This window comes from Grampus griseus (assembly GCF_964374135.1).
Source record: "Grampus griseus genome assembly, chromosome: 16".
Taxonomy (NCBI): domain Eukaryota; kingdom Metazoa; phylum Chordata; class Mammalia; order Artiodactyla; family Delphinidae; genus Grampus; species Grampus griseus.
In genome coordinates, this window is record NC_139010.1 from 3745487 (window position 1) to 3772511 (window position 27025).

At 47.4% G+C, this 27025-nt stretch overlaps 1 protein-coding gene across 2 annotated transcripts in view; it reads right to left on the reverse strand.

Moving 5' to 3' along the window:
* ABCB10 (ATP binding cassette subfamily B member 10) overlaps window positions 1–27025 on the reverse strand; it is a gene marked incomplete at its 5' end in the record, with an annotated part of 32565 nt that overhangs the window by 3050 nt on the left and 2490 nt on the right. For both annotated transcript variants that reach the window (XM_082674030.1, XM_082674029.1), the window contains 10 exons: window positions 1191–1234; window positions 3727–3907; window positions 5058–5137; window positions 7008–7217; window positions 8425–8520; window positions 14702–14837; window positions 15823–15969; window positions 16726–16860; window positions 20588–20790; window positions 21580–21780. In XM_082674030.1, coding sequence (XP_082530156.1) covers window positions 1191–1234; window positions 3727–3907; window positions 5058–5137; window positions 7008–7217; window positions 8425–8520; window positions 14702–14837; window positions 15823–15969; window positions 16726–16860; window positions 20588–20790; window positions 21580–21780 — 1433 coding nt within the window. The remainder of the gene's footprint in view (window positions 1–1190; window positions 1235–3726; window positions 3908–5057; window positions 5138–7007; window positions 7218–8424; window positions 8521–14701; window positions 14838–15822; window positions 15970–16725; window positions 16861–20587; window positions 20791–21579; window positions 21781–27025) is intronic.

Here is a 27025-nt window from a genome sequence, read left to right on the forward strand (position 1 = left end):
ATGGAGTCTAGACTCTCAAGGTCCTGCTTGTAGTTTAGCTAGGAGTAGTACACACAGAACTGAGAAACACATAAATTCTAGCTTTGTCTAGGAATCCGTCCGTAAGAAATGAAAACACGCCCACACAAAAGCTTGTACACTGTTCATTCGGAGCAGTGCTATTCACAACAGCCCTAAACCGGAAACAATCCAGAAGTTCATTAACACTTGGGTGATAAACAAATTGTGGTCTGTCCATACAAAGGAATGGAAAGGAATAAAGTACTGATATAGGCTACAACATGGAGGAGCCTCAAAAACTATACTACTGAAAGAGGCTAGAAGCAGAAGACTGTATCTTGTCTGATTCCATTTATCTGAAATGTCCAGAAAGGCAAATCTAGACAAACAGAAAGTAGATTAGTGGCAGGCTGGGGCTGGGAAGGCAGAAAGGTTGCAAAAGGGTATCAGGGTGATAGAAATGTTCTAAAATTGGATTGTGTGATGGGCGCACAACTCTGTAAATTTACTAAAAGTCACTGAAAAGTACATTTAAAACTGGTCAATTTTATGATATGTAAATCATGCTTCAATAAAGCTGTTTTTTTAAAAAAAATCACCTATAAATCTGAGGAGAATAGTTATATAACAAAGGAGAAGGCCATCATTTCCTACAAAATACAATGTCTATGACTTTCAGCTTTTCCCTCTCCTCTTAGGAGCCTTGTATAAGTATTTCAAGTCTGTACTATTCAGTTTAGCAGGTGATTACAGATTATACGAGTAAGAATACTTGTATTATTTTGGTATTTTGATATAATCACTACTCTACCAGTTAGACTGTATGCTTAATTTTATTATTTTTTTGTACTGAAGTGTAGTTGATGTACCATGCTGTGCTCTGCTGCACAGCAAAATGACTCAGTTACACACATAGAGACATTCTTGTTTTAAAATATTCTGTATGCTTCTTGATGGAAGATCCGTGTGTTAAACTGTTCTCCCTCTGGCTCCTAATACTCAGGAAACACTTGCTAAATTTGGACCACAGGTACTCAGTGGAATTCCCAACTCATCTTTCACCAGAACTGTCAACCATATACCCACCCGCCCCTTCCCAAGAAAAAGGAAGAAGAAAAGTTGCACATTACAAATTACAAGGTCCCTGATTAAGAACAATGCCAACCCCCGCTGAGAGGCTTCCGGCTTACCTTAAGCAGAGCACGGGCAATTGCAATTCGCTGTTTCTGCCCACCTGACAATGACAATATATACATTTTAAAATTGAACGCCTTAACAAAAATTCTTGGTAACAGGCTTTTCTGATGAGCCATGTGGCAATTTGAAGGTAGTTTCTCCCAGTCATAGTTGAGATAGATGCGAGAACAGAAACCTACGTTTTAAATATTATAATGTTTCCTCATCTATCTCAAGATTAATAATAACAATAATTATTATCATGGCTAACATTGAGGAATTCCTACGTCCCAGGCATTTCCTAAATGCATTACATGTATTATTTCATTTCATCTCAAAAACAAGCCTTTGAAGTAGATCCTATAATGATTCTCTTTTTACAGGTGAAAAGCTGAGGCACAATATCCTGTGAGAGGCCTCACAGCTGGTCAGTGGCAGAGCCGAGGTCTGAACAGTGTTGTGCGCTTTTAACCACACACGTGCCGTGCCCCGCAAGAGGGCACCTCTTGTAGCAGGAAACGAACGGGAAACTCGAGGAAGTTAGAGGTTTCAGAGCAGTACGTGAGATGGACAGGAGCGAAAGGAGCTGGGACTGGTAACTCCACTGTCCGCCCAGAACACTACTCCATACTTCCACTCTCACGCTGTTTTCTTTTTCCTGCCCCAGGGAACAACCGACACACGCGGTACTTTGTGCGTGTATGAAAATGGGGGCAACAGATAGACTATGCCATGCTAGCCAGCCCCCTTTGTAAAACTCAAATTCGACTAAACGCCAGGGGGTGGTGTGGGGGAAGGGGGAGGGACGGACAGATGATACTTCCCCTCCTCACCCCTGTTGCACCCCACCCTCTCCTTCCCCCCAGGGACGCTCTCCTAAGTTATAACTGGTGAAGTCTCAGCGCAGGACTCAACTCACTCCTCCCAACTTAGTTCATGTTAGGAAACTCAATTCCACTTTTGGTGACGAAAACATTCCTTTTTGGTTGATGTTACTGGCTGAACCTACTTATTATTTCATCTGAGACAAGTTAATCATTTAAACTGAAATGGGTGGTGCTGCTAAAAGCTGTCCTCAACCAGGCAACCCCACCCTCATGAGGAGGGAAGGAGGAAAAACCCTTCCTTTCCCAGTTCTCTGGTTGGTGGGGGTCGGAGTGCTTGGTGTGGGCCAGCAGAGCGGCCAGCAAGGGCTCTGGTCAGCTCTGAAAACCCCAGTGCCAATGCGCACACAGGGGCCTTCCTCCAGGGTAGACCGTGACCTTCGGTTACTTCACTGGAGGTGGAGCTTGAGCATCCTGGTCGAAGGGAAGGACATGCAGCACCTGTTCCAAGCGAGCAGGTGCTGTGCTCATGGGACAGAGCCAGGTAGCTCCCAACCCCACCCCTCCATCTCGGTAATTTCACCACCAGCAGCTTACACTGGAGTCCTGCCCAAGGACACGTCTGTTCCAGCGACACAGTAGTGGTTCTACTCCCGGAACTTCCCCAATCTATCAAAACCCCGGAACTTCCCCAATCTATCAAAAAATATTTTTTCATCTACTGCCTATCATTGAAACAAATCATACACAACAAAATTAAAACGTTTTTGTGTTAAAGTCTGCAGTCTAAGTTCAAGCAAACGGTTTAGCACTGGAAGGACTCCTGCCCCCACCCAACCCGGCAGCTTCACTCTGACGTGGAGGTCTCTACCCCCTGCTCGCACACATCCCGTGACAGAGCTCGTCGTGAAAGGAAGTACAGTTGAATATTTGTAATTAAAAAAAAAAATCTGTGTTTCACCAAAGATTTACTCCTCTATTCATTGGTCCCACTTCTGTACTTGAAAGCAATAGAACTGTTTTCTCTTTCCCTCCTGGAAACACCACCCCCAAAGGCGATCTGACCTGCGGGGGGAGCCGATACCATGGGCCAGATGGTGCCACAGCCCTGCGAGCCCCCATTCGTCCAGGACGGGGCAGAGCGGACTCCACCTGGGCCAGGTCTGGACCAGGGCCTGTCTGTGCACAGCCTCACGCTGAGAATGCTTTTTATGTTTTAAAGGAGTCGTTAAAAAATAAGAAGAAGACTGTGACAGAGACCACGTGTGACGCACAAACCTAAATCATCTACTCTCTGGTCCTTTACAGAAAAGTTTGTAAGTCCTGGGTCTACACATAACCTACGAAGTGAGGAATAAGGAGCCCCTTCAGCTGCACGTCTGCCCTGATGCAGTCTCTGCCTCCTGGACAAATCATCCTGCCATCTGCGGTATCTGTCTTATTTTCTACAATTTTCAAGGATCTCGAGTTACAAAACGTATCTTTTCTGGGATGAGAGAAAGCTGCTGTGGCTGAGTACTACCCAGTGGGACACCAGTGGGAATCTGGAAACAGGTCTGGGGTAGAAAGTGAAAGGAACTGGGGAGCTGTCCACATACAAAAGAGATGTGAGAAAACGAAAAAGGTTAATTTCATAAACTCTAAGGACAAGAGCCTAATTAGAAAATAACACTGCGACAGGAAGTGTTTAGAGAGTGTTTGCTGCAAAGGGGTAACAAAAAGGTACCTGAGAGGAGAACACCCTTTTCTCCGACCACAGTGTTGAACCCTTGAGGGAAGTGTCGGATGAAAGCAGCTGCATTGGCTACACCAGCCACTTTCTCTACCTGCTCAGCCGTCACCGAGGAAGGGTCGTCTGCACCATAGGCAATGTTCTCCGCAATCGAGCAAGAAAACAAAATTGGTTCCTACACATTGGCAATAAAACGTATTTATTGCAAATTGCAACAGTCTAGTAAATACAGTGGAGCTTAGTACAATACTTACAGCTAAGACACTAAACGGTTCCCAGAGAATATATACTGTTTTTCTGGTTCATTCTCCATAAATATACCCCATGGGCGATTAAAAAATTCATGCATTAGCACGAGCAGGACTGCCTTTATCACCTGTAGGTCCCCCACTGCAGGACACGGGGTCCCACAGTAGCCACCTGCAAGCGTCCGGCACACAGCAGGCGCTCTGTAAATGCAAGTCCCCCTCCCCGAGGAGGACCCCGAGCCCGTCGGCATTCTCCAGCTGCCTGCCTTCCAAGGGCAATGGGAGAATCCATTTCTATCACTTTTTGATATACACACAGAGCAGAAGGGAACGTGGCATTTGGACAGAGCTATTCTGTGGAATAGTGCTAAAAAGCAAATGAACTCCCAGCTTCTTTCTCCCTCCCTAATAAGGCTGTGGCACTGCCGTGACCCTTGCACCACCGAGCCAAGCCCCCCATCGCTGCCCCCCACCAATGGAGTGGTGCTGAGGGAAGGCTCATTAGAGGAAGAGGCTCAGCAGTCGGGGTGCTTGGGTTTGCCTGCTGTGCACGAAGCTTGGTGATAAAAATACCAATAGCTGTGTCGAAACTCCCCTGCACCGAGTGGTCCTGTGAAAACAGCCTCATCAAAGACACCGCATTCCATCAAGGTTCTTGAAATCTGCAGCCTCTTTGCAAGGAGACCCTGGCTCTGGCCACAGCCTTTGCTTGCTTGTCTCTGAAACCCATTATGCAAAACAGTAGACTGGCTAGCAATGAAAATGAGAATTGAGGAAGAGCCAGAAGCAGCTAAACAGTTGTATCTTTTTCTCCCCAATCTTCTAGACTATCTGCATTACAAAGTAATGCCAGTCCCCAGCTTCTGATAAAGTCAATGCTTCGAGTGGTTAAAATGTTTAAGGTCTTCAGGAAACAGCACTATTTACAAACCTAAACAACCTGCCCTGGAGACTGGTTTCATAAATCTAGAAAACTTCCATTCCTTTTCTTTTGAAAGGTTCAAGACCAAGAAAAAAGCAAATGACAAAAGCAATTTTAAAAGAAAATGTAATAAAAATGGAGCCCTCTCCTCCTACCTGACTCACTGTCCCAATCTTGGATCTCAGCCAGACTGGATTTAGCTGACGGATGTCACGGCCATCAAGACTGATCGTTCCTTGCAGAGAAGAAGGAAAGAGTCACTAAGTGTCATGGGGCCAATGACTCATGTAAACACAGAAAGGCTCTGATGTGAAAATTCTAGACTCAGTTTTTTAAAGATCAGATACTCAAAATCTCCAAACAGAATCTAAAACCAACGTATTTTAGGGAATTTCAGAGCTAAAAGGGACTTTTCTGGATTGTCCACGCCTACTATCTCCCTGCAGTGGTTAGATGACTAAGCCCACCTAGCTCATCCATCCAGCTCGCCTTCCCGAGTAAGCACAGCTGGAGAGTCTGCTGTCTGCAACTAACACTCTGACACGGTGGCAGAGTGTTTCAACAGTCAGATGTAACTCTGTGACCTCAGCTGACAGAATTACCTCTACACCTTGAGGGAACGCAATCATGCTTCCCGATGACAATGACAGTGACCAACACAAGAAATCCCATTCCTTCTCAGTTAGGTGTGTGGCATTATACAAGCCAGCTGTAAACTTTCATAAACCTACCAAAACCTGAGGTCTTGACTTAAAAAGTGTAGTGTTCTATAGGCTACACAAGGCAGGAATATAAGTGTAGTTGCTTTTCTCCTTGATTTACTCACCGTTGTGAAGAAACTAGAGGCTTAGTATTTTGACTTGATTTGCATCCCACTCACTAGGATTTTTTTAAACTCAGAATTTTACAGCAAGTAGAGGGTAAACCAAGGCAGTGATTCCAGAGGCCAACAGTGTAGTAATACCCATTTTAATGCACTTCGTGGTTCTGTGGGTCAGGACCTGTGAGTCAGATAATTACCTGGCACATAACCAGCTCTCACACTGTTGTAACCAAAAAGACCATAAGACATACTCTTCAAATTCATGGTTTTATTTTATACTGACAATTGTTTTCTTGCTGAGAAATACCATTCTTTTTTTAAATATTTATTTAATTTTACTTTGGCTGCGTTGGGTCTTAGTTGCGGCATGCGGACTCTCAGTTGCGGCATGCATGTGCGATCTAGTTCCTTGACCAGGGATCGAACCTGGGCCCTCTGCATTGGGAGCGCAGAGTCTTAGCCACTGGACCACCAGGGAAGTCCCCATCATTGTTTTCTTAATCCAAAAACAGACTATCTTCTCCGAGCTCTGATACAAAGAAGGATATCAACTCTGTAACTGTGTGTGGTGATGGATGTTAACTCGACACGCTGTGGTGATCATTTCACAGTATATACATATATGGAATCATTATGCTCTACACCTGAAACTAATATGTTGTAGGTCAACTATATATTTTAAAAAGATACAAAGAAGTAAAATAATATGTTCTTTGCTCTGAAAGCTGCTATAATCCAGTTAAAATTTAAAAAAAAAAATCTGAATGAGAAAAGTCTGTAAGAAAATCTCTACTACCGCAAGAAAGCTTCAATGGAGCAGCGGCCCAGAAGTGAATCAGTGACGGCCACATGCCCTGTCTGCACACCAGCCCCAGGCAGGAGGACCGGAGGGCTTCAGGGAGAGCCCAGGCTCCTGCACAAGCTCAGGGCTGGCACAGAGTGGCACGTACTCCTGGTGCTGCCGTGGCCGGTGGTGCTCAGCAGCCCCGAGGCACCTTCTTGGAGCCCCTCTCCTGGTGGAGGAAGCACCACACAGGAGACGAGGAGGTGGGGTTCAGGAAGTCACTCTGGACCTGAGTGGCGAACACAAGATACAATGTGCCTGATGGGCCCTCTGTGTGAGCTGCCATAGCCCGAAAAGTGAATCCTCTGTTTGGGACTTCCTTGCTGGGAACAAACCCTCTGTGTTCAGAACTCGCGCACTGCACGGCCCCTGCGTAACCTGACCCTCTCTGGGGGCCCAGGAGAGGCCTCCCGTCCTACAATGTGCTCAGCCACTCACCAGCGCTGGCGTCGTACAACCTCAGCAGGAGAGAAATCACTGTTGATTTGCCAGAACCACTTGGGCCAACCAGCGCTGTGATGGATCCTGCTGGGATAGAAAGGCTGAAATCCTGGAATATGGGCACCTCTGGGCGAGCTGGATAGGCGAAATGCACGTTCTTGAACTCCAAAGCACCCTGGAAGCTCTTCTCGTTTAAAATGGCCCCCTCTGCAAGGGAAGATGAGCTCCAATCACTCAGGGCAAAGCTCAGGCTCACAGCGGAGCCCAGTGCCCGCCTGTCTGACTGCAGACACGGCCCAGCATGGCGAGTCCTGGAGTCTGGGCTCTTCCCGGGCAAGTCAGGAGGCCTCCGACCAGCGCTTCCCTGAACCCGCTCTGCATCGGCAGTACAACCATACGCCCGCCACCTTGCTGGAGCCTCGCAGCCCTGAGAGGCAGAAGTCCCCATCCCAGTCTTACTGACGGGACGCCGAGGTGAAGAGGGGCCAGCCTGCCCGTGCCAACCGAGCCGTGGATGGAGCTTCCAGCCCGGGAGCCATCCGGGCGAGCCCAGTGGCCTTCTCCCTGTACGCTGCCTCCGCGGTTCCCTTGTCTAGGGTTTACCTCACCTTCTCTAAATCAATGTTTTCAGAGGATGATGATGAACAGGCGGGCGCTGCACAACAGCCCCGGAGCTAGAGGGGGGTCAGAGGTCTGCTCTGTCCTGTGTAACCTTGCTCCTGACTTGGGAGAAGGGGCTCAGTCTCTCCCAGCCTGTCATAGTGGAGAATACTGGGCATTCACTACTGACCTGGGGCCAATGCCAGTACCTAGGGATCAGCGAGTAGCTGGCAGTGGCTGCCGCTCCCAGCCCCGTCCCCCGACCCCTTGGCTGGCTGGCCCAGGCCGCACAGCTGCCCCGAGCACCGGCTTTCCGGGAAGCAGCTGATGAAGGAGACAGCTCCAGCCAATTAGCACCAGCACCCTCCACCCCACCCCGGAAGCCAGGCAACTCAGAGGCTTTTATACATGTGATCCCTCTTCCTGCCTCCCTCCCCCTGCCCACACAAACGTCAAAAGCACCAAGGGAGACGAGTCTGGGCACTGGCCAGGCCCTTCCTATCTGCACCCCTGAGAGGCACTCACTTCTACCCTTCTGTCTGTGGTAGCAAATCGCCTGCAGGGAGGTAAACAGTGGCTGCACACTTTGTGGTCAGTCCCCACGCCTCCAGGGACGCCCTGGGGCCCCATGACAGCGCCCAGCAGCTGTGCTTCCTCACCGCCCACCCCGCTGATGGCCCTGTCCCTGCCACATGCAAGGGACAGAGTCCCGCTCCAGCTCGTCCATCCCAAGTGGGGCAGGAAGCTGGTGTCACGGTCCGAAACCACATTTGTTTAACCCCAGCCAAGAGGAGCAAACCCATTTCAGACCTACCATTGAAAGGAAGCTCCGGCTCTCTCTCGAGGAGCTCCCAGAGGCGGCCCCCGGCACCCAGGCCCTTCATCAGCTCTGAGTAGAAGGAGCTCAGACCTGGGTGAGAAGCAAAGGCACACGTCTATCACTGGTACCAGGAAACGGCCCTCTGCTACTCCCGCACCTCTGGAAACAGTGACCACAACCTGCTGTTAATACAGAATCTGATTTGAAGCAGCTACCTGGGAATCCATCAGAGTTCCCTCAGTCTCATACCCTTGTGTTCCTTCAGTTTCTCCTCCTCCAATTTCATTATTTCTAGTAAGGATTTAATGTTTGGTCAGATCAAGGAATTTATAAATACATATAGTCATACTAATCAACCACTGAATTAAAATCACAATGTTAGGGCTTCCCTGGTGGCGCAGTGGTTGAGAGTCCACCTGCTGATGCAGGGGACACGGGTTCGTGCCCCGGTCCGGGAAGATTCCACATGCCACAGAGCGGCTGCGCCCATGAGCCGTGGCCGCTGAGCCTGCGTGTCCAGAGCCTGTGCTCCACAATGGGAGAGGCCACGACAGTGAGAGGCCCGCGTACCGCAAAAAAAAAACAAAAAACAAATCACAATGTTACATAAAAGTCTACCTACTCAAAAACATAGCAATATAAATAAAATATAATGCTTATCCCATACTTATAAGGAACTTAAGGTACCCCAATATTCATTTAAAAGACATATCCACATAATCAAACCCTCCTTTCAGACACTCAACAAATACAACTTTTACCAGGCTAAAAACTGAAAAGAAATTTGGCAATGTTAAATACTCCAACCTCTTCTTTTTTTTTTTTGGTACGCGGGCCTCTCACTGTTGTGTCCTCTCCCATTGCAGAGCACAGGCTCAGCGGCCATGGCTCATGGGCCCAGCCGCTCCGCGGCATGTGGGATCCTCCCGGATCGGGGTACGAACCCATGTCCCCTGCATCGGCAGGCGGACTCTCAACCATTGCGCCACCAGGGAAGCCTCCAACCTCTTCTTAAAGCCACCTTTGAACTATGATTTAATTAATGATTTAAACTCCAAGTACACTCCATGTCAACTGCCAGAACATATACTTGTAACACTTTCCCTCAGTAAGGATGCTGAAAAAATGCAATTCAAATATTCTGTCTAAGGTATACGGTTATTTATACAAGATACGGTGGATTAAAACCTTCAGGTTAAATTAAGAATGCATTGGTCAGAAACAGAGCCACATACATATAGTCAGTTGATCTTTGACAAATGAGCAAATGCAATTCAATGAAGAAAGGGTAGACTTTTCAACAAATGGTGCTGGAACAACCAGACATCCATGTGCAAAAAATGATTCAGGACACAGACCTTACACCTTTCACAAAAATTAACTCAAAGTGGTCTAAACGTAAAACGCCAAACTATATAACTCTGAGAAGATAACATAAGAGAAAAACATATATGATCTTGTGTTCAGCAATGACTTTTTAAGTATCATATCAAAAGCACAATCCACGAAAGAAAAAAATAAGGAAGTTAGAGTTCATTAAAATTAAAAACTTCTGCTCTGTGAAGGACACTGTCAAGAGAATGAGAAGATGGGCCACAGTCTGGGAGAAATTATTTGCAAAAGACACATCTGACAAAGGACTGGTATCCAAAATACAGTAGTTCCCCCTTATCCGCGGGGGATACGTTCCAAAACCCCGTGGATGCCTGAAACCGTGGTGCTCCATATATACTACAGCTGACCCTTGAGCAACACAGGGGTTAGGGGCGCCAACCCCCTCACATGTGAAAATCCAGATATAACTTTGTAGCAGGCCCTCTGTAACTGCATCCGTGGATCGTGTAGTACTACAGTACGTATTTATTGAAAAAAAATCTGTATAAGTGGGCTCTCACAGTTCAAACCCGTGTTGTTCAAGGGTCAACTGTATTTTTTTCCTACACACACATACTTAAGATAAAGTTTAATTTATAAAGTAAGAGAGTAACATTAATAATAAAATAGAATTATAACAATATACTGTAACAAGTCATGTGAACATGGTCTCTCTCAAAGTATCTTGTACAAATTAAATGCCTTTTCCAACTTAACTAAGCAGTGTGGTGTAACTTTTGCAGTTTCAGGTGGGACAGCAACACCAGCATGAATTTCTTTTTCCTTCTTCACAATTTCATGACCAGAAGACTCATTCTTACCATAGATCTCAGTAACCTCAGCATATGATTTTTTCTCTTTCTTTAAGAAATCAAAAACTTTCACCCTTTCACTTAAAGGAAGCACTTCATGGCTTCTCTTTGGCATATCTGAATTGCCAGATCACCACTCTTGCAATTTGGGGCCATTATTAAGTGAAACAAGGGTCATGTCAATACAAGCACTGCAGTACTACACAGTGCATCTGATCACTGAGACGGCTACCAAAAGACTAACGGGTGGGATGCGCTGGACAAAGGGATGGCCCATGTCCCAGGCAGGAGGCAGGACAGCGTGAGATTTCATCATGCTACTCAGAATGGTGTGCAATTTAAAATTTATGACTTATTTCTGGAATTTTCCATTTAATATTTTCAGACTGCAGTTGACCACCAGTAACTGAAACTACAGAAAGTGAAACCGAGGATAAGGGGAGACTATTGTATACAAAGAATTCTTAAAACTCAACAATAAGAAAACAAACAGCCAATTAAAAAATGGACAAACAGACATCTTACCAAAGAAGATACACCCATGGCAGATAAATATATAAAAGGATATCCTGCATCACGTCACCAGGGAAAAAAGCAAATTATGACAACAACGAATCTATCAGAACAGCAAAAATCCGAAATCCTAACACCACCAAATGCTGGTGAGGACGTGGAGCAACAGGAACTCCCATTCTGGGCTGGTGGGAGCGCACAGTGGTGCAGCCACTTTGGAAGAATGTCTGGCGATTTCTTACAACACTAAACATACTGTTACTGTATGCAATCTAGCAATCGTGCTCCTCCGTGTTTACCCAAAGGAGATGAAAACTTATATCCACACAAAAACCTGCACACAAATGTCTACAGCAGCTTTATTCATAATTGCCAAAACTTGGAAGCAACAAAGATGTCCTTTTAATGGATACTGTGGTCCATCCAGACAACATTAAAAAGAAAAGAGCTATTGAGCCATGAGAAGACATGGAGGGACCTTCAATGCCTACTACTAAGTGAAGGAAGCTAAGGTGCAAAGCTCCACACTGCATGATTTCAACAACATGACATCTGGAAAAGGCAAAACTGTGGAGACAGTAAAAAAATCAGTGGTTGCCAGGGGCTGGCGGGAAGGAAGGATGAATAGGCAGAGCACAGAGGATTTTTAGGGTAGTGACACTACTCTGTATGATACTACAGTGGTGGATCCATGCCATTATACGTTTGTCCAGACCCACAGAACGTACAACACTACGAGTGACCCCCTAAGGTAGACTCTGGACTTCGGTGATAACGTTTCGGTGTATGTTCATCGATTATAACAAATGCACCATCTGGTGGGGGATGCTGATAAATGGGGAAGTCTGTGCATGGGGGGCGGGGGGTCTATGGGACTCTCTGTACTTTCTGCTCAGCTTTGTTGTGAACCTAAAACTGCTCCTTTTTTTTGGCTGCATTGTGTCTTCGTTGCTGCACGCAGGCTTTCTCTAGTTGTGGCAAGCGGGGGCTACTCTTGGTTGTGGTGCGCGGGCTTCTCATTGCGGTGGCTTCTCTTGTTGCAGAGCACGGGCTCTAGAGCTCAGGCTCAGTAGTTGTGGCACATGGGCTCAGTAGTTGTGGCTCACAGGCTCTAGAGCACAGGCTCAGGAGTTGTGGCACACGGGCTTAGCTGCTCTGTGACATGTGGGATCTTCCCGGACCAGGGCTCGAACCAGTGTCCCCTGCATTGGCATGCGGATTCTTAACCACTGTGCCACCAGGGAAGCCCCTAAAACTGCTCTTTTAAGAAGTCTATTAATTGGAAGGAAGGAAGGAAGGAAGGAAGGAAGGAAAAGTCAAGGGAAAGAGTTGGAAGTAGTTCACAACATAGTAAAGAGTTTAGACTCTGGAAAACAGAAACAAAGACAAAATGGCCCTGGATAAACAAAATGTGGTCTATCCATACAATCGAATATTATTCAACCACAAAAAGGAATGAAGTACATGCTACAATGTGGGTGAACTTTGAAAACATGCGAAGGGAAAGAAGCCAAACACACAAGGCCACAAACTATATAATTCCATTCACGTGAAATATCCGGAGTAAGTAAATACATACAGATAGGAAGCAAACTGGTTGCTAGGGGCTGGGGAGGGGGGTATAGACTGCTTGATGAGTATGGGCCTTTCTTCGAGGTGAGGAAAATACTTTGGAACTAAACAGAGGTAGTGGTTGCACAACACTGTGAATGTACTAAATGCCACTGAGCTGTACAATTAAAAATGATTAAGTTTGTGTTATGTGAATTTCACCTCAATAAAAATGTAAGAAAAAAGATATTGGGTTTGATAGGAAGATGTAAGAGCCTTCTCTGGTATAAAAGAAACAAGCATGTTTTCCTTCAAATAGCACCTCTGACACTCTCACAACAGAAAATAAATGTAGAATTTACTGTGGGTTTTTTTTTTCAGTAAAATCTATTCTAAGCAGGAACCAACATATAAAAATTCTGATTTATTTAATAAATAAAACAGGATTTCTTGATTGCAGATTCATTACAGAATCACTCTAAACAGTGAGCTTCACAAAAACATTTAAAACCCAACTCAACCTGTAACAGGTCCCTACAGTCCCGCCCACACTTCACTCCTCTCTCCACCTCCAGACGGCAGGAACCATCAACCAGAGCTGTGGGGTGGCCTGTGGCTCAGGAGGCCGAGCCCCCCGAAATCTCAAGCACAGACAAAGCCTCAGCAGCACATCTGTGACCAGGGGAGGTAACTGACTCCCAGGGGACGGGAACTGTGTTTCCAACCAATTTCTGTGCAAGACACAGCTATGAACCTGGGACAAAAGATAGGGCAGCAGAACACCCCAAAACAGAGGTAGTGTCTATCAGGTCAAGTACTATGGAAAAAAGGAGGTGTCAGCAGAGGGACTAAGAAAGATCAAGACAAATGTGGCAGAAAACTCAAGATTGGGGGGGGCAGGAGGAAAGCTGACAGCGGTCAAGCGTGGACCGTGCACAGGAAGGCCACAGAGAGGGAAGGTGGCGGCAGACAAGTTCGCTCTGAGGTGGGACAAAAGGCTGAAAGGAACCCACCCACACGGGTGTGCGAGCCTACAGCCCGACGGGCCCAACCCAAGAGACGGAGAGAAAAGAGAAACACTGTCATTGCTCTGTCCTCCTGAACTGGCCCTCTCGCATCCCAAGTCACTCAGCACCCGGAAGTGTCTTGATCAGGTTTGTCTTCAAGACCAGCCAGAGGAACTATTATGCTATTTTTAAAGGAGTCTCTGGAAATCTCAGTCCAGAAAACATCCTCACTTGCCTGCAGATGTCTAAGGAAAAGTCTATACCTTTAACCAGTAGAAAACCCTGAAACCCTGAAAACAACAAGAGTGTCGGGTTGAGGTGACCCCCATGGGATACCTGAGCTCCTTGAACCAGACTTCAGTGTTTATCTAACCTTTCCATCCTTTCCAAAGCAGGAAATCATCTGCTCCCAGCTGGCTGGGGCCACAGGAAAGCTACGGAAAAGAAAACCTCGCAGACTCCACGGGTCTTGCTTCCCTTCACTCAGAAGTAGACGATGAAAGCTCATCTGAGAGGCTCTTGACAAAAGCAAGCAACTGTGCTTCATGTACTTTATCACTTATATTTGTGATTGTTCACTAGTTTTGAACATGGCTGACTTTGTACAGAAGGAACTTTACTCCCCACCAGTGACTTGCCCATCATGGAAGCATCACCACCAGAGGACGGGGGTTCCTGTACATGTCTGTTCACACCACCCTTCCTCCCCAGCATCCATCCTATGGTGAAAGGGAACAGGCTGCCCTACATGCAGCTGGAAAGAGCTCCAGTGAGACCCGGAGCTCCACCAGCTACGGGGGGCCTGCAAAACCCTGGAAATTCCAGACCCCACGGAGGATCCCACTTGTATCTCTGCTCTTTCTTTCAAAGTCAAGTTGGAGTAACATTCTAGGAGAGGTTTTTGCAGTTAGTTAATTGATGAGAGGTGGAGTAATGGGAAAGTTAACTTTTCATTTCAGAAACTATAACCCTATTTTTGATTTGTAAATTCCCAAGCCTATTTAAATTATATACCTCCAATGCTTAATCCAACCCAGAAAGCATACATTAGGAAGGAAGAGAGTTCACCCACTGTCATGTGGGCACTGCCCATCAGCAGTCCTCCTTTGTACAGGACGGAAAGCACGATCAGGTTCCCAGAGAGCCCGGTCTGTCAAGGGAAGAAAACACAGAAGTCAGGTGGGAACCAAAGTCGCCAAATGCAAAAAGCATTTGCATGGCCTATAATTCCCTTTATGCATTTCACCATCAAGCAAGATTTTTCCAAAATACTAAATAAGTTTTAATCTGAATTTAAAAATACTTTTGAAATATCACAGTATTGAAGGAAATAATCTCATTAACACAGAAACCTAAACACTAAGTCACCCATCAGATCCCTATTTTACTCAGTCTAATCAATTTGCAAAGGAGAAAAATGATAGTAAGGAGGCCTTCCCTAACTGGAGGAAATCAGTACACTGTACCGTGTTGGGCTGGGCAGGCTGCACTGAGAAGTTAGAGCCCTGCATCTCGCTCACCTGCCCTGACCTGCGTTAGGTGCGTGGTCTCTGTAAGTGCTGCCTCCTTGGGCCTTCCTATCCGTTAAGTCACGGCCGTTACTGAATCACCTCTAACATTCTTTCCAGTTTGAACATATTATGAATCTGCCATCATGGTGATTTTCTAGTTCGGTGTCCTACCCGAGTTCATTGTGATCAACGTGATCAATTTTCTTATACTTCCTTCTTGAAATACACTGAGATTATTTTGGTTAATCCTCAGTGGGTCTCAAACTGCCTGCATCAGAATGACCTGGGGCTAAAACACAGATTGCCAGCCCCATCCCAAGAGTTTCCAATTCAGGACATCCAGAGTGGAGCTGGTGTGCCTAACCAGTTCCCAGGTGAAGCTGACATGCCTGGTCTGGACCACACTCTGAGAATCAGTGCCCAATCCCACACTGTCTTGGTCTCACCACCTTTCTTTTAATTACATTTACTTGTTTTCCTCCTCCTTCACAAAAATATTTTAAGGATGGTAATTCTTACTCTTGAGGGAGAAGTATTTTCTACGTATGGCAAGATTCACAGAATAAAAACCCCTCCCAGTCATAACGTCTACCCTTTCCACTCTTTCCAAAATGATCTACTTACTGCTCCAAAGAAACCAGCCCGAGCAAATGCCTCTTTCCTTGCTAACTGCATCACATGGTCCACTTTGCTGGTGTATTTCTCTATCTCAGTCATTTCTTTCCCAAAAGCTCGAACAGTTCTTATATTTCCAATACGTTCCTCAGCTAGCTGGGAGAAATAATACATATATTTCGAGGGAGGCAAAATTAAAATGTGGTTCTCATTTTTAAGATACTATCAATAGAAAGCTGCTCATGATACGCAACTACGTCAAAAATAGATTACAAAGTAGAGTATATGATAAACAATCCTGTTTTTGGAAACAAATATATATTTATACATAGACACATCATATATATAGGTAGATAAAGAGATAAATGGGAAGGTAGGTAGATAAAGACATATATTTTACGTAGTGAAAAAGATAGATGAAAAGGATAGACTCCAAAATGTTAATAACATTCATTCTGAGAGCTAGAATTATGCATGTTATTTTTTCTCTTTATATTCTCAAAATTTTAGTTTCATAAATATGCATGGTTTTGTAACATGAAAATATAAGTTATTTTTAATTTTTAAAAAAGACAATACTGAATAGCATTACAAAGCTACCCTTATTCATTAATGAAGGACAGAGTATCATCCAGAAACTATTTTCAGAATATAATTAGCTTTTTCGTCCTATAAGAAATAGTGACAGTAAGAAGTTCACACAATGTACAGTCAAGTGGGCTCAACGCTGAGGTGTGGGTACTAATCTAGTCTAGAAGGCAGAGTACTTTGTGTTGCTAAGATCCGGGGGGCTAATGTAAGGAAAAGGAAGTACTTTTTTGAAAAGCTTCAGCACATCCCTTAGGGTCTGCCCACCGATACCCTGGCTCTGAGTTCATTCAAGTGGAGACCACACCAGGGAGGGGCCTTTACCTGAGTGGCTTGTGCCAGGGAGTCCTGAGTGACTTTGGTCAGTTTCCGTAGGTATCGGCCATAAAGCACAGCAAGGATGGATATTGGAGGCACCACACTCAAAACAAAAGTGGCCAGATTAGGGGAGACAAAAAACTGTCAAAAACAAAAGCCAAAACGTATTGTGTTACACAGAGTAGCAAGACATTCTCACTGCCCGCTCTAAGTGTGTGCGTGTGTTGAAATTAACAGGCAGGCTTAAAGGTTGCTGTCTCAAAATCGTACATCCAGTTTTGGTAGAACTTTTCAAACATTTTCAATCTTCACAAAGCCCCATGAATATTCAGCCTGCCACACAGGAGTGACGCGACAGAGAGCTGCTGAAGCAAGGGTGGGGCTCTTTTACCCTCCACTGCTGCACCACTACTGACACAACGCAGGACCAGTGCTGTGTAAATCAGGCCACGCTGTTCACCGACAGAGAAGGGGGGCAGGATGTGAGCAGAGGAAGGAGGCCGCCTTCTGCTCCACGCTGGCCAGACCTCACCAGGAGTTCTGCATTCAGGTCCAGATCAAGGGCTCTGAACAACCTGAGCAATATCTCACTGAAATGACTCAGGTGGCAGCAAGACCAAAAATACCCACATCATATGACAGAGTTGAAAGAGGACTTGGCAGGGGGTGTAACAACCAAGTTAGAGCTGTTTCCGCGGCTCAGAGGACTGGAATCGCAGTCGGATGGATCTAGACTCAACAAAAGGAGGAGTCTCCTAACAACTGGAGTTGCTCGAAGGGGAAGTAACACAGTGGGGTTTTCCCGTAGCCAACCCTGCAATTAGGTGATTGTATTTTAAATGGTACTAGCATTTCTTCGACAAATTATTAATTATAAAATAGTATCATCAGTACAAGGCTCTCCTAAAATGCTGAGGAAAAGCTGCAGACTGAAATGTAAAGTAAAGGACGAAGCACGCAATCATTCACTTATTTACTCCTTGGTTGCCTAATGCCGTCATGCAGCGAACACTATTCTAGGCACCTGGGAGATAACTGACCCACACGGAGCTTCATCCAAGGGGACAGCAAAGATGAGAGTCGGAGAGCAAACAGGTAAGAGAGAGAGAGAGAGAAACCACAGGGTCATGTGGTCTTGGAAGAGCAAGTACACAGAGGCCCTGAGGCAGCAATGAGCTCAGCACCTTGATCCATGGGACGACCCACCCTGAGCAGACAAGCAGACGCTGGGATGGCAGTGGCCACAGGACACATGCAGGGGCAGCGAGGCACCCAGGCAGGTCTCAGCACAGCCCAAGCAAGCCCTCTGCACGGGGGGCAGGAGCATCCCTCGGTGCCCCCCAGGCCCTGGGGACGGGCTCAGAACCCTCCCTCCCCGTGCTCCGGTTCCACGCTTAGAAATATCCTTCTGAAGAATATTGCAGGGTGCTGTCATACAAGGAGCGCTGGAGTATCAGGACACACATCTTAATGGTGGGAGGGAGACCCCCGAACGTAAATTACCAAACTGGCAGTATGGTACAGACATCATTAGGTTCTTGGGAGCAGGCTTACCATAGTCAGGTCCAGGGAGCCCATGAGAAACAAAGCACACTTCTGTTCCTCCAGAGCTAAAGGCCAGGTCCCAGGGGATGCCCCCTTATGAGGCCCTGCTATGAGCTGAGTGTTTGTGTCCCCCCCACACTCATATGCCTTAAGCCCCAATGGGGCTGGACTTGGAGATGGAGCCTCTAAGGAAGGAGTTAAGGTAAAATGAGGTTATAAGGGCGGGGGCCCTGATCTGATAGGATTCGGGTCCTTAAGAGAGGAGACACCAGCGAGTCAGCTCTCTCCCCACAAGCACAGAGGACAGACCTTGTGAGCGGAGCACACAGCGAGAGCATGGCTGCCCACAAGACAAGAGAAGAGGCCTCAGAACGAACCTACGTTGTCAGCACCTTGATCTGGGACTCCCAGACTCCAGAACCACGGGAAATAAACTTCTGTTGTTTGAGCCCCCAGGTGTGGTACTTTGCTATGCAGCTCAAGGTACTAAGGCTCCCTCCCCCTGATGAGCCACCTGCCCTACACTGGGACTCTCTTCACCTGCTACAAAAAGAGGTTCCCAGCTCTTCCTGAGCCCTGGACTATTAATATCTGGAAATGGTGCTTTAGTTCAGGAGGGCCCTTCTCCCAGAGTTTTGCTTCTCTCTTGGCTGGGCATACATAAGATTTCAAAGCTGTCTTCCACTCTGTATGTCAGATCTTACAGGCTCAACATATTCTTCTGCTCTGGACTGAATGCCCTGTGGGACACAGGACAGAAACCCAAGCTTTTCCACCTGTGAGAAAAGATCAGTCACCGTCCTCATTCTAGGGGTCTAGAACTGTGCTAAGATGACAGCCTCTCACAGCTACTGAGCACCTGAAATGTGGCCAGTGTGCTGGGGAACTAAACCTTACATTTTATTTAGTTTTAATTAAAATTTAAATTTAAAAACTGATACTCCATTTCTATTTAGTTATTGGTAAAGTTTTAAGAATGTCTGGGAATTTGGGTATGTTAATATACTTTTTCAACCACAAATTTTATGAAATCTAAATACAGATCAGGTATTCCCAATGAAAATTTAGCATCCAGATTTAAGTGTTCCGTAAGTATAAAATACACACTATATTTTGGGGGCTTCCCTGGCGCAGTGGTTAAGAATCCGCCTGCCAATGCAGGGGACAAGGGTCCGAGCCCTGGTCCGGGAAGATCCCACATGCCGTGGAGCAGCTAAGCCCGTGTGCCACAACTACTGAGCCTGTGCTCTAGAGCCTGTGAGCCACAACTGCTGAGCCCGCGAGCCACAACTACTGAAGCCCGTGCGCCTAGAGCCCATGCTCCGCAACAAGAGAAGCCACCGCCATGAGAAGCCCGTGCACTGCAACGAAGAGTAGCCCCCGCTCGCTGCAACTACCTGCACTAAGCAACTAAGACCCCAAAATAAATAAATTTATAAAAGAAAACACACTATATTTTGAAATCTTAATATGAAAAAATAATTTGAAATATCTAACAATTTTTATATTAAACACATGTTGAATTGATAATATTGTTTATATTAAGTAAAATTATTAAGATTAATCTCACCTCACCTTTCTTTTCGCTTTTTTTTTTTTTTTTAATTTTTTTTGGCCACACCACGCAGCTTGTGAGATTTTAGTACCAGTTCCCCGACCAGGGACTGAACCCGGGCCCACAGCAGTGAAAGCGCGGAGTCTTAACCACTGGACCGCCAGGTAATTCCCTCTTTTTGCTTTTTAAAACGTGGCTACTAGAAAATGTACACTGGCACACGTGGCCTGCACTACATTCCTACCAGGCAGCTGCGCAGGTCTGAAGAGACCACTGGTGTGAAGAAGGGAGCTGGGCTCAGGCCCCCAGCTAAGGAAGGGACACGGGCCTGGGTGGAGCCGGCTCCCCTAAGGGAGGGCAGAGCTGCCTGCGTGCAGGAGGGGACCTGCTCCTGATAGGAGGAGGAGAGGAAATGAGGCCTCTGTCCCATCCAGACGGCAGTGGCAGCTTCCTGCCTTTGGGGACGGAACTGACACCCCTCCTCTGACCCACACTCAGGACCCGAGGGCCCTCCCACCACTTTCACACGTTCTCGGAAAACCCAGGCAACAAGGTTAAGTTTTTCTAAATGCCAACGGTCCGTTCTCCAGACAGGAATTCACGGCGGAGAAGTGAAGGCGCAGGTGCCACCAAGGAAGCAGCTGCTCCAGGTCCCCGTGGCCTCTGCGACAGCGATGAGAACAGCTCAACGGAGCGCACCTCACGCCTGAGAAGAGGGCGCGGGCCGAGCCCCGGCCGCAGGGCGCCCCGGCAGCCGGGCCGACATACCATCATGCCAACGCCAATGGAAGCCTGGGCTCCGGCCCTGAGCCCGTCCGAGAGGTTCTCGGTCACCGACCGCCCCAGCAGGGCCGCGTCTGAGGACAGGCGGTTGATCAGCTCTCCGGTGCGCGTCTTGTCAAAGAAAGCGACCTCCTGCCTCAGAACCGAGGAAAAGAGCGAAGCTCTCAACCTATTCACGATGCGCTGACCTGCAAGGCAAAGAGCAGTGGCATCGGCTTGGGCTCAGCCGCTAACACGCAGCCACGCGGCCCGAGGTCGGCGCCTCTTCTGAGCCGCAGCCCCGGAGGCCTGTCTGCGCCGGCTTGGGTGCGGTGGGAGCCCGGGCGCACTAATCGGCACGCGCTGTTGACCAGCACCGATCTCCTCTCGGTGCCCACAGCCCGAGGATGCCGAGGACAGGATACAGTAGTAAACGGAACGTGACCAAGAGACTTTCGTAAAGTATAACTTACAGAGAAGTTTTACGACCTTAACTTCTCAAAAGCTAATTTTGCTTCTCCTTCGCAATTCTTTCCTGGATTTAACTTCGAACGGCAAGAACTGGTTACTTCTCTACAGACTATTTCATCAGCTAAATGGCCAGCAACCGACTTGGAGTCGGGTGTGCCGGGCTCTAGCGTCACTGTGGTGTCACCGCCTACTAACAAGCAGGCCTCACAGTGACACCGACCACTATCGCCCGGCTCCGCCTGCAGGGGCGGCACAGCGCGGGGCACGGCCCGGCTTCTGCGGCCGCCTCACTCAAACCTCCCGGAAGGCACACAGGCGACTGCGCTCCAATTCACGGGAGAGGCAGGTTGAGCACAGAGCACATGATCTACAACAATCCCCAGCCCAGTGTTGGCCCTGTCCCCCACGCGGTGGAGGAAGAGAGCACAGGGGCCGGAGAGCACAGGTGGGGGCCGGAGCACAGGTAACCCACGAGATCCGCCCCCCCAACCCCCACCCCATGTGGCCCAGGAGGTGGGTCGTGGCACCTGACGTCTGCATGAGGTAGACGCGGACGGCGTTGGCCGCGGCGCCGCACAGGAACACGCCGCCGAGCGCCAGGCAGAGGCGGGTCAGGCTGGAGCTGTAGTCCGCAGAGGGGTTTGTATAAATGACGTCGATTATCTTCCCCAGGAAGAAGGGGGCGGACATGGTGATGACACTGGACACCGTCAGAAACCCAACTGCAGCTGGAAAACACAAGCAACTCTCCGGTTCATCGGTGCCTCGGCCAAGGGGCAGGGTGCTGAGTTCATCACGCTTCTTTCCCGAATAAACTTTTCAGATCATGTGATGCTCTCAGATGCCGGGAGTCTCCTCCCTTTAGCTCCTGGACCCTTGACTAAAGGGAAGAACCGAGTAGTTTCTGGGGCCAAATCAGGCAGGATGACTGTAAGGGCACTGATCGTCCCCAAGTACCCAGACAAGACGGCTTTTGCTTTACCCTGGTCTGCTGCTCTCTTCTTCCTCAGGAGTAACTGACAGCTAACCACAAAAATCCGTTCTGGCCTCCCTCCCGAGATGACATTTTTCCTACACTCGTGCTACACACTGTTATTTCCTGGCATCTAACTGTATCTTAGCTTGAAGATCAAACTATGCAGGTAAAGCTCTTGATTATGTCTAATATTTCAAAACACTTGAACCTTTGGAAAGCAGTTATGGGCAGCCATTACACATGTGATACGTTCCTTCTTAATATTATTGCTCTGGGAGATAAAGTACCAGAGTATGAGCATGATAATAAAACATGTAAGAACACAACTGTTCACACGGCTTAAAAACAAAAAAGACACAGGACACAGTATCTTTTCAGAAAAGAAAATATCGAGAAAATCCAATTAGGAACAACATGTATCAGATAACAACATTCCTAATAAGAGGAATGCATATTTACACTACACTTTCATCTAATGACTGGCAAAGATCAAAGAATTTGACAGCATGGTGTTGGCAAAGCTGTGGGAAAGGAAGCATTTACACTGCTAGTGGGTGTGCAAACTGGTACAGTTGCAATGGCAGAGCGATGTGATCTTATCAGTCAAAACATAAATGCACATTCCCTTTCATCCACCAATTCCAGCTCTAAGATTCTAACTTACAGATACACTCCCATATGTGTATGCAAAAAATGTACACTCAAGGGTGTTCATTATGACATTGCTCATCCCAGCAAAAGATTCAAAATATCCCAAACGTTCATTAATGGAGAAAAGTTAAATCAATTATGGAGCATTTATTTTATAAATATTATGCAGTCGTTAAAAAGAACGAGGTGAGTCTATAGGAAGAGACATGAAACCATCCACCAAGATACACTGTTAGTGAAAAAGCCCAGGACACAGATGTTAACATCTGTGGCACTTTTTTGCTTATTGATTTTCAAGTTCATGAATGCACAGAATATCTCCAGGAGAGTAGCAAGAAACAAGTAACAGAGGTTCCTTCTGAAGAGTGGCATCAAGTGACTGGGGCAGGGCACGTGCCACTGTGCACCTTCTGAGTTTGGTCCCGCTTGGGGCCCAGCTAGCTCCATCACTGGAGAATCAATGGCGAGAACCCCAAGTGGACACAATGTGGGTTGAGCCCTGGGGAATGAGCGCTGCCAACACCCTGCAAACAGCTTCTCTATCTGTGTCTTGCCTAATGCTCACACTTCAGTGAAAGGCTTTACTTTCACGAAACCTTAATAAAAAGAGTAGAGAACGAACTCAGTGTGAACCGGTTGTTCAGTTGGCAAACAGAGCTCTAGGAGGAATGTGAGCCTGACTTAAGTCGGGAACACTGCACACACTCTCTCCCCTCCTGGGGGTCTTCTAACGGCCTCCCCTCAAGGAGGCCTGCTCTGCAGTCCTATCTGTTAATACAGACCCAAACACAGCAGCCTCGCCCTCCGTTCTCCTCCCAGCACTTCCCAACACTTCACTTGTCTACTGTCTCTCTCCAGTAGGATAAAAGATTTCTGTCTGTTTTGTTCACTGTTGTATCCCCACTGCCTACAGGGACAGGTATATAGGAAAAGCTCAATAAATATTTGTTGGATGAATGAACAAATAAACTGAACTTTGGCAAAGGAGGCATGAAAGCGTATCAGAGTTCGACAACCGCCTAAAGAGAATCGTAAGATCTGGTGGCTCAGGAAGTCCGTGCGTGGCAATGACTCCTTTACCAGAGCCAGAAAGCCCATGTGACTGGCTGAAAACCCCTTTTATCACAACCGAACTGCATAATGTGAACCTGGCCAAGGGCCATTTCCTTCTGCTTTAAGACCCGGGGTCTTGTTTCAAATCGCCGTGTTCCTGATGACAGTTCTCAGAGGGACTGGAAGCCCGAAGGGTGTAGGAGGCAAGTGTAGCTCGGGTTCTGCAGGGCACGGTCGTGGCAAACGGGCTGCTCCAGAAAGCAGTGGCCTGGCGAGCCGGGGGTTAACCCGAAAGGCCTGTTTCATCTGTCATCAGCAGCCAGCTTCTCTGGTCTGTTTCTTCCCTTTGGCAAATACTTCAGTAAGTGTAATGTATGCAGAGTGCCATCAAGGTCCATCTCTCCCTCCCGCCTCTAGTTTTCAAACTCAGAGTTACAACTCCGAAATAAGAACCTGTATCTCATGAACACACACTAGTTCTTACACAGTAATGATAATGATTACAAAGAGAAAGGAATTGGGCTGAATCAAAATTCTTTCCAGGATCTCCCCTCTCTTTCCTTTTAATTAAAAAAACAAAGAACGATTGACAGCTTGTCTTATTGCCATTTGCCTCTTTCTTCTACAAGTTGAATGTATACAAAGTTAAATTTTTTTTTTCAGCGTTGGGTTAGCTGGATTCCTGTTAATTAAGGTTTTACTACATAGCACCATCTCGGACATTCATGAATCATGTAGATTTGCGCCACAACTATCATCTCTGATTCCTCCCCAAACCTGACAAGCCAAGTATACCATAATCCTTCTAGAAACTCTTCTCCACCTTTTCTCCATGGTTAAGCATCTTGCTTGTTCCTATCCTTGCTTGACGGGTCCCAAGCAACTGTCATCTGTCTCTTGACAGGTATCTTCAAGTATCTTTCCGTTACGCTCATTCTACTGCATCACAGCGTTCAAAGAATAAGAGAAATCTCCTCCAAAAGAAAGGGGATGGAAAACCTGAAACAGAGGCTGTTGGGAGAAGGGCTGTGGCCGGTAGACAGCTCCTGGATGGACAGGTCTGGGGGGCGGAGGAGGCTCTCAAGCATGTCTATCACCACTGGATACGGGACAGATCTTTTAATGACTCGTCTGCTCACTGTGCTGGGCAGGTGCAGCTACCCCCGTGTCACTCAAGTACTAAGGCACCAACCACCCACCACTCTCTGAAGCATTTGATATGCACTCTCTCCAACAATGCTTTTATCACCCTCATTTTTGTTTCCAGAGAGGAAACTCAAGCACAGAGAGGTGAGGGAGCTTGCCCAAGGTCACCCAGTTCATACACTGAAGAACCACATTCTGAGACAAAGCTTGTCTTCTTCGTCTTCTCACATTCCAAGCCAAGAACACAGCAGGGGCCTCGCCTGGGGGTGAGGGCAGCCAGGGAGCAGGAAGGCTGCAGGATAAAGCTGGAGCAGGGGCTCTGGTGCAGAGAAGTACTGAGAAATAAGGTGGAGGCATACTAGGCTCCGGGTTCTAAAGCAGAACTGGGACTCTGCAGCAAGGCAGGCCTGAAAGAGCCTCGGGCTGGGGAGTGAGACAGTCAGATCTGCATTTTACATGATCCACTCTGGCAGCAGAGTGAAAAGAAAGGACCTGAGGCTCCCCTGATCCAGGCGAGAGGGGAACTGGGGTGAAACGGGGAGGGGCAGAGGGGATACGGACAGTGACAAGAACTGCAGATATTTTTAAGAACTAGATTCTACAGGACCTGAGAATTTCAGATTTGGGAAGCATGTTGGGAAGGTCAGTTCTGAAGTTGGGACTGACAGGGTCAGTGCCCTACCTCTGCCATCTAGCTGTTTGACCTTGAGTGGGTCACTCAAACTCTCTGTGCCTCAGTTTCTTCATCTGTCAAATAGCAATAAAAAGAACCCCTCCCTCACAGAAATGTTGTGAGGAGAAATTACACACACACACACACACACACATACACACACACACACACACACACACACACACACACACGTAAAGCCTCTGGCCCAGTGCCCAGTATCTAGTAAACAGTAAGTATCCGCTATTATCTACATTACGGCTGTCACCCCAAGGCGTCAGGAATGACCTGTGTCCCTGCCAGCAGCTCCACTCTCTGACGGGTGGGACAGAGGAGGAAAGGAGCTTTCTGTGTCTACAGGGAACAAAGGAGTAGAGGCCCAGTGCAGGTTGGAGGCTGAGCTAGCCTGGCATCTAGCTAAGCTGGCCAGGGCAGGAGGTGAAGGGGGCTGACAGCCAGCAGGAAGCGGAGGGTGAGGAAGCCTCGCAGGCTCGTGGAGTGACCTGGAGAACAAAGGTCTGGGCAAGGCCAGAACATCGGGTGCTCCTGTCCAGCAGACACGCGACGGGCGCCGCCCACAGAACTTAAAATCTTCCAGCTGCCACATTTAAAAGAAACTGGTAAAATTAATTTTAATACTGTATTTTATTTGTATATTTGGATCCAATATATCCAAAATATTAATCAACATGCGATGAACATTAAACAGTAAAGAAAGTTCACAATTTTTTTTCCATACTAAGTCCTTTCAAAATCTGGCGTGTATTTCCGACTTGAGTCAACTCTGACTAGCACATTTCGCAGCACAGATACAGAATGTTCATGTTTTCTCTGCAACGTGGTACTTCCGCAGGGCTTTCTGGAGCAGTCTCCATTGCGGAGGCTCAGCCTCACTGTCCCACCAGTGCTGTCCTTGTCAGACCCTCTGTCCCGACTTGGGCTGCAGGAAACATGCTTCGCCCTCTCCTTGCTTACCGCACCCACTGGTTTCACCACTCTGTTCATTTTGGTCACGTCACGGTCTATCTCCATAAAATGTAACTACAAATGCAGCAAAAGCTCCTGGCGGGCATCAGTTCTGAGACCTGTCCTCTTCTCAAACCACACAGGCCCTTATCAGTGTTTAAGTGAACACCCTGGGGGTGGAGGGCTGGACGTGCACCTGCCACATCTGACCAGGGGCCCGCCTGCAAAGCGTGAGCAAGACAAGCTCCCCTGCACCGGGCCCGCCGCACAGAGACCCTCCATCGGCATCTCACGGCCCCCTCCTAACTCACGGCCCCCTCCTAACTCCCAACCCCACGCACGGCGCAGCCTGCCTCTAACTCCCTGGGAGCCCCAGCAGCCACTTCTATCTGCCAGGCCCAGCAGGACGGCTCTGACCAGTTACCTCTTATCCCATCAGCCCACAGGGGCTCCACAGTGAGCTCCTCCATCTTTTAAGACTCCTGTGACCAAGGTGATAAGACGAAGAATT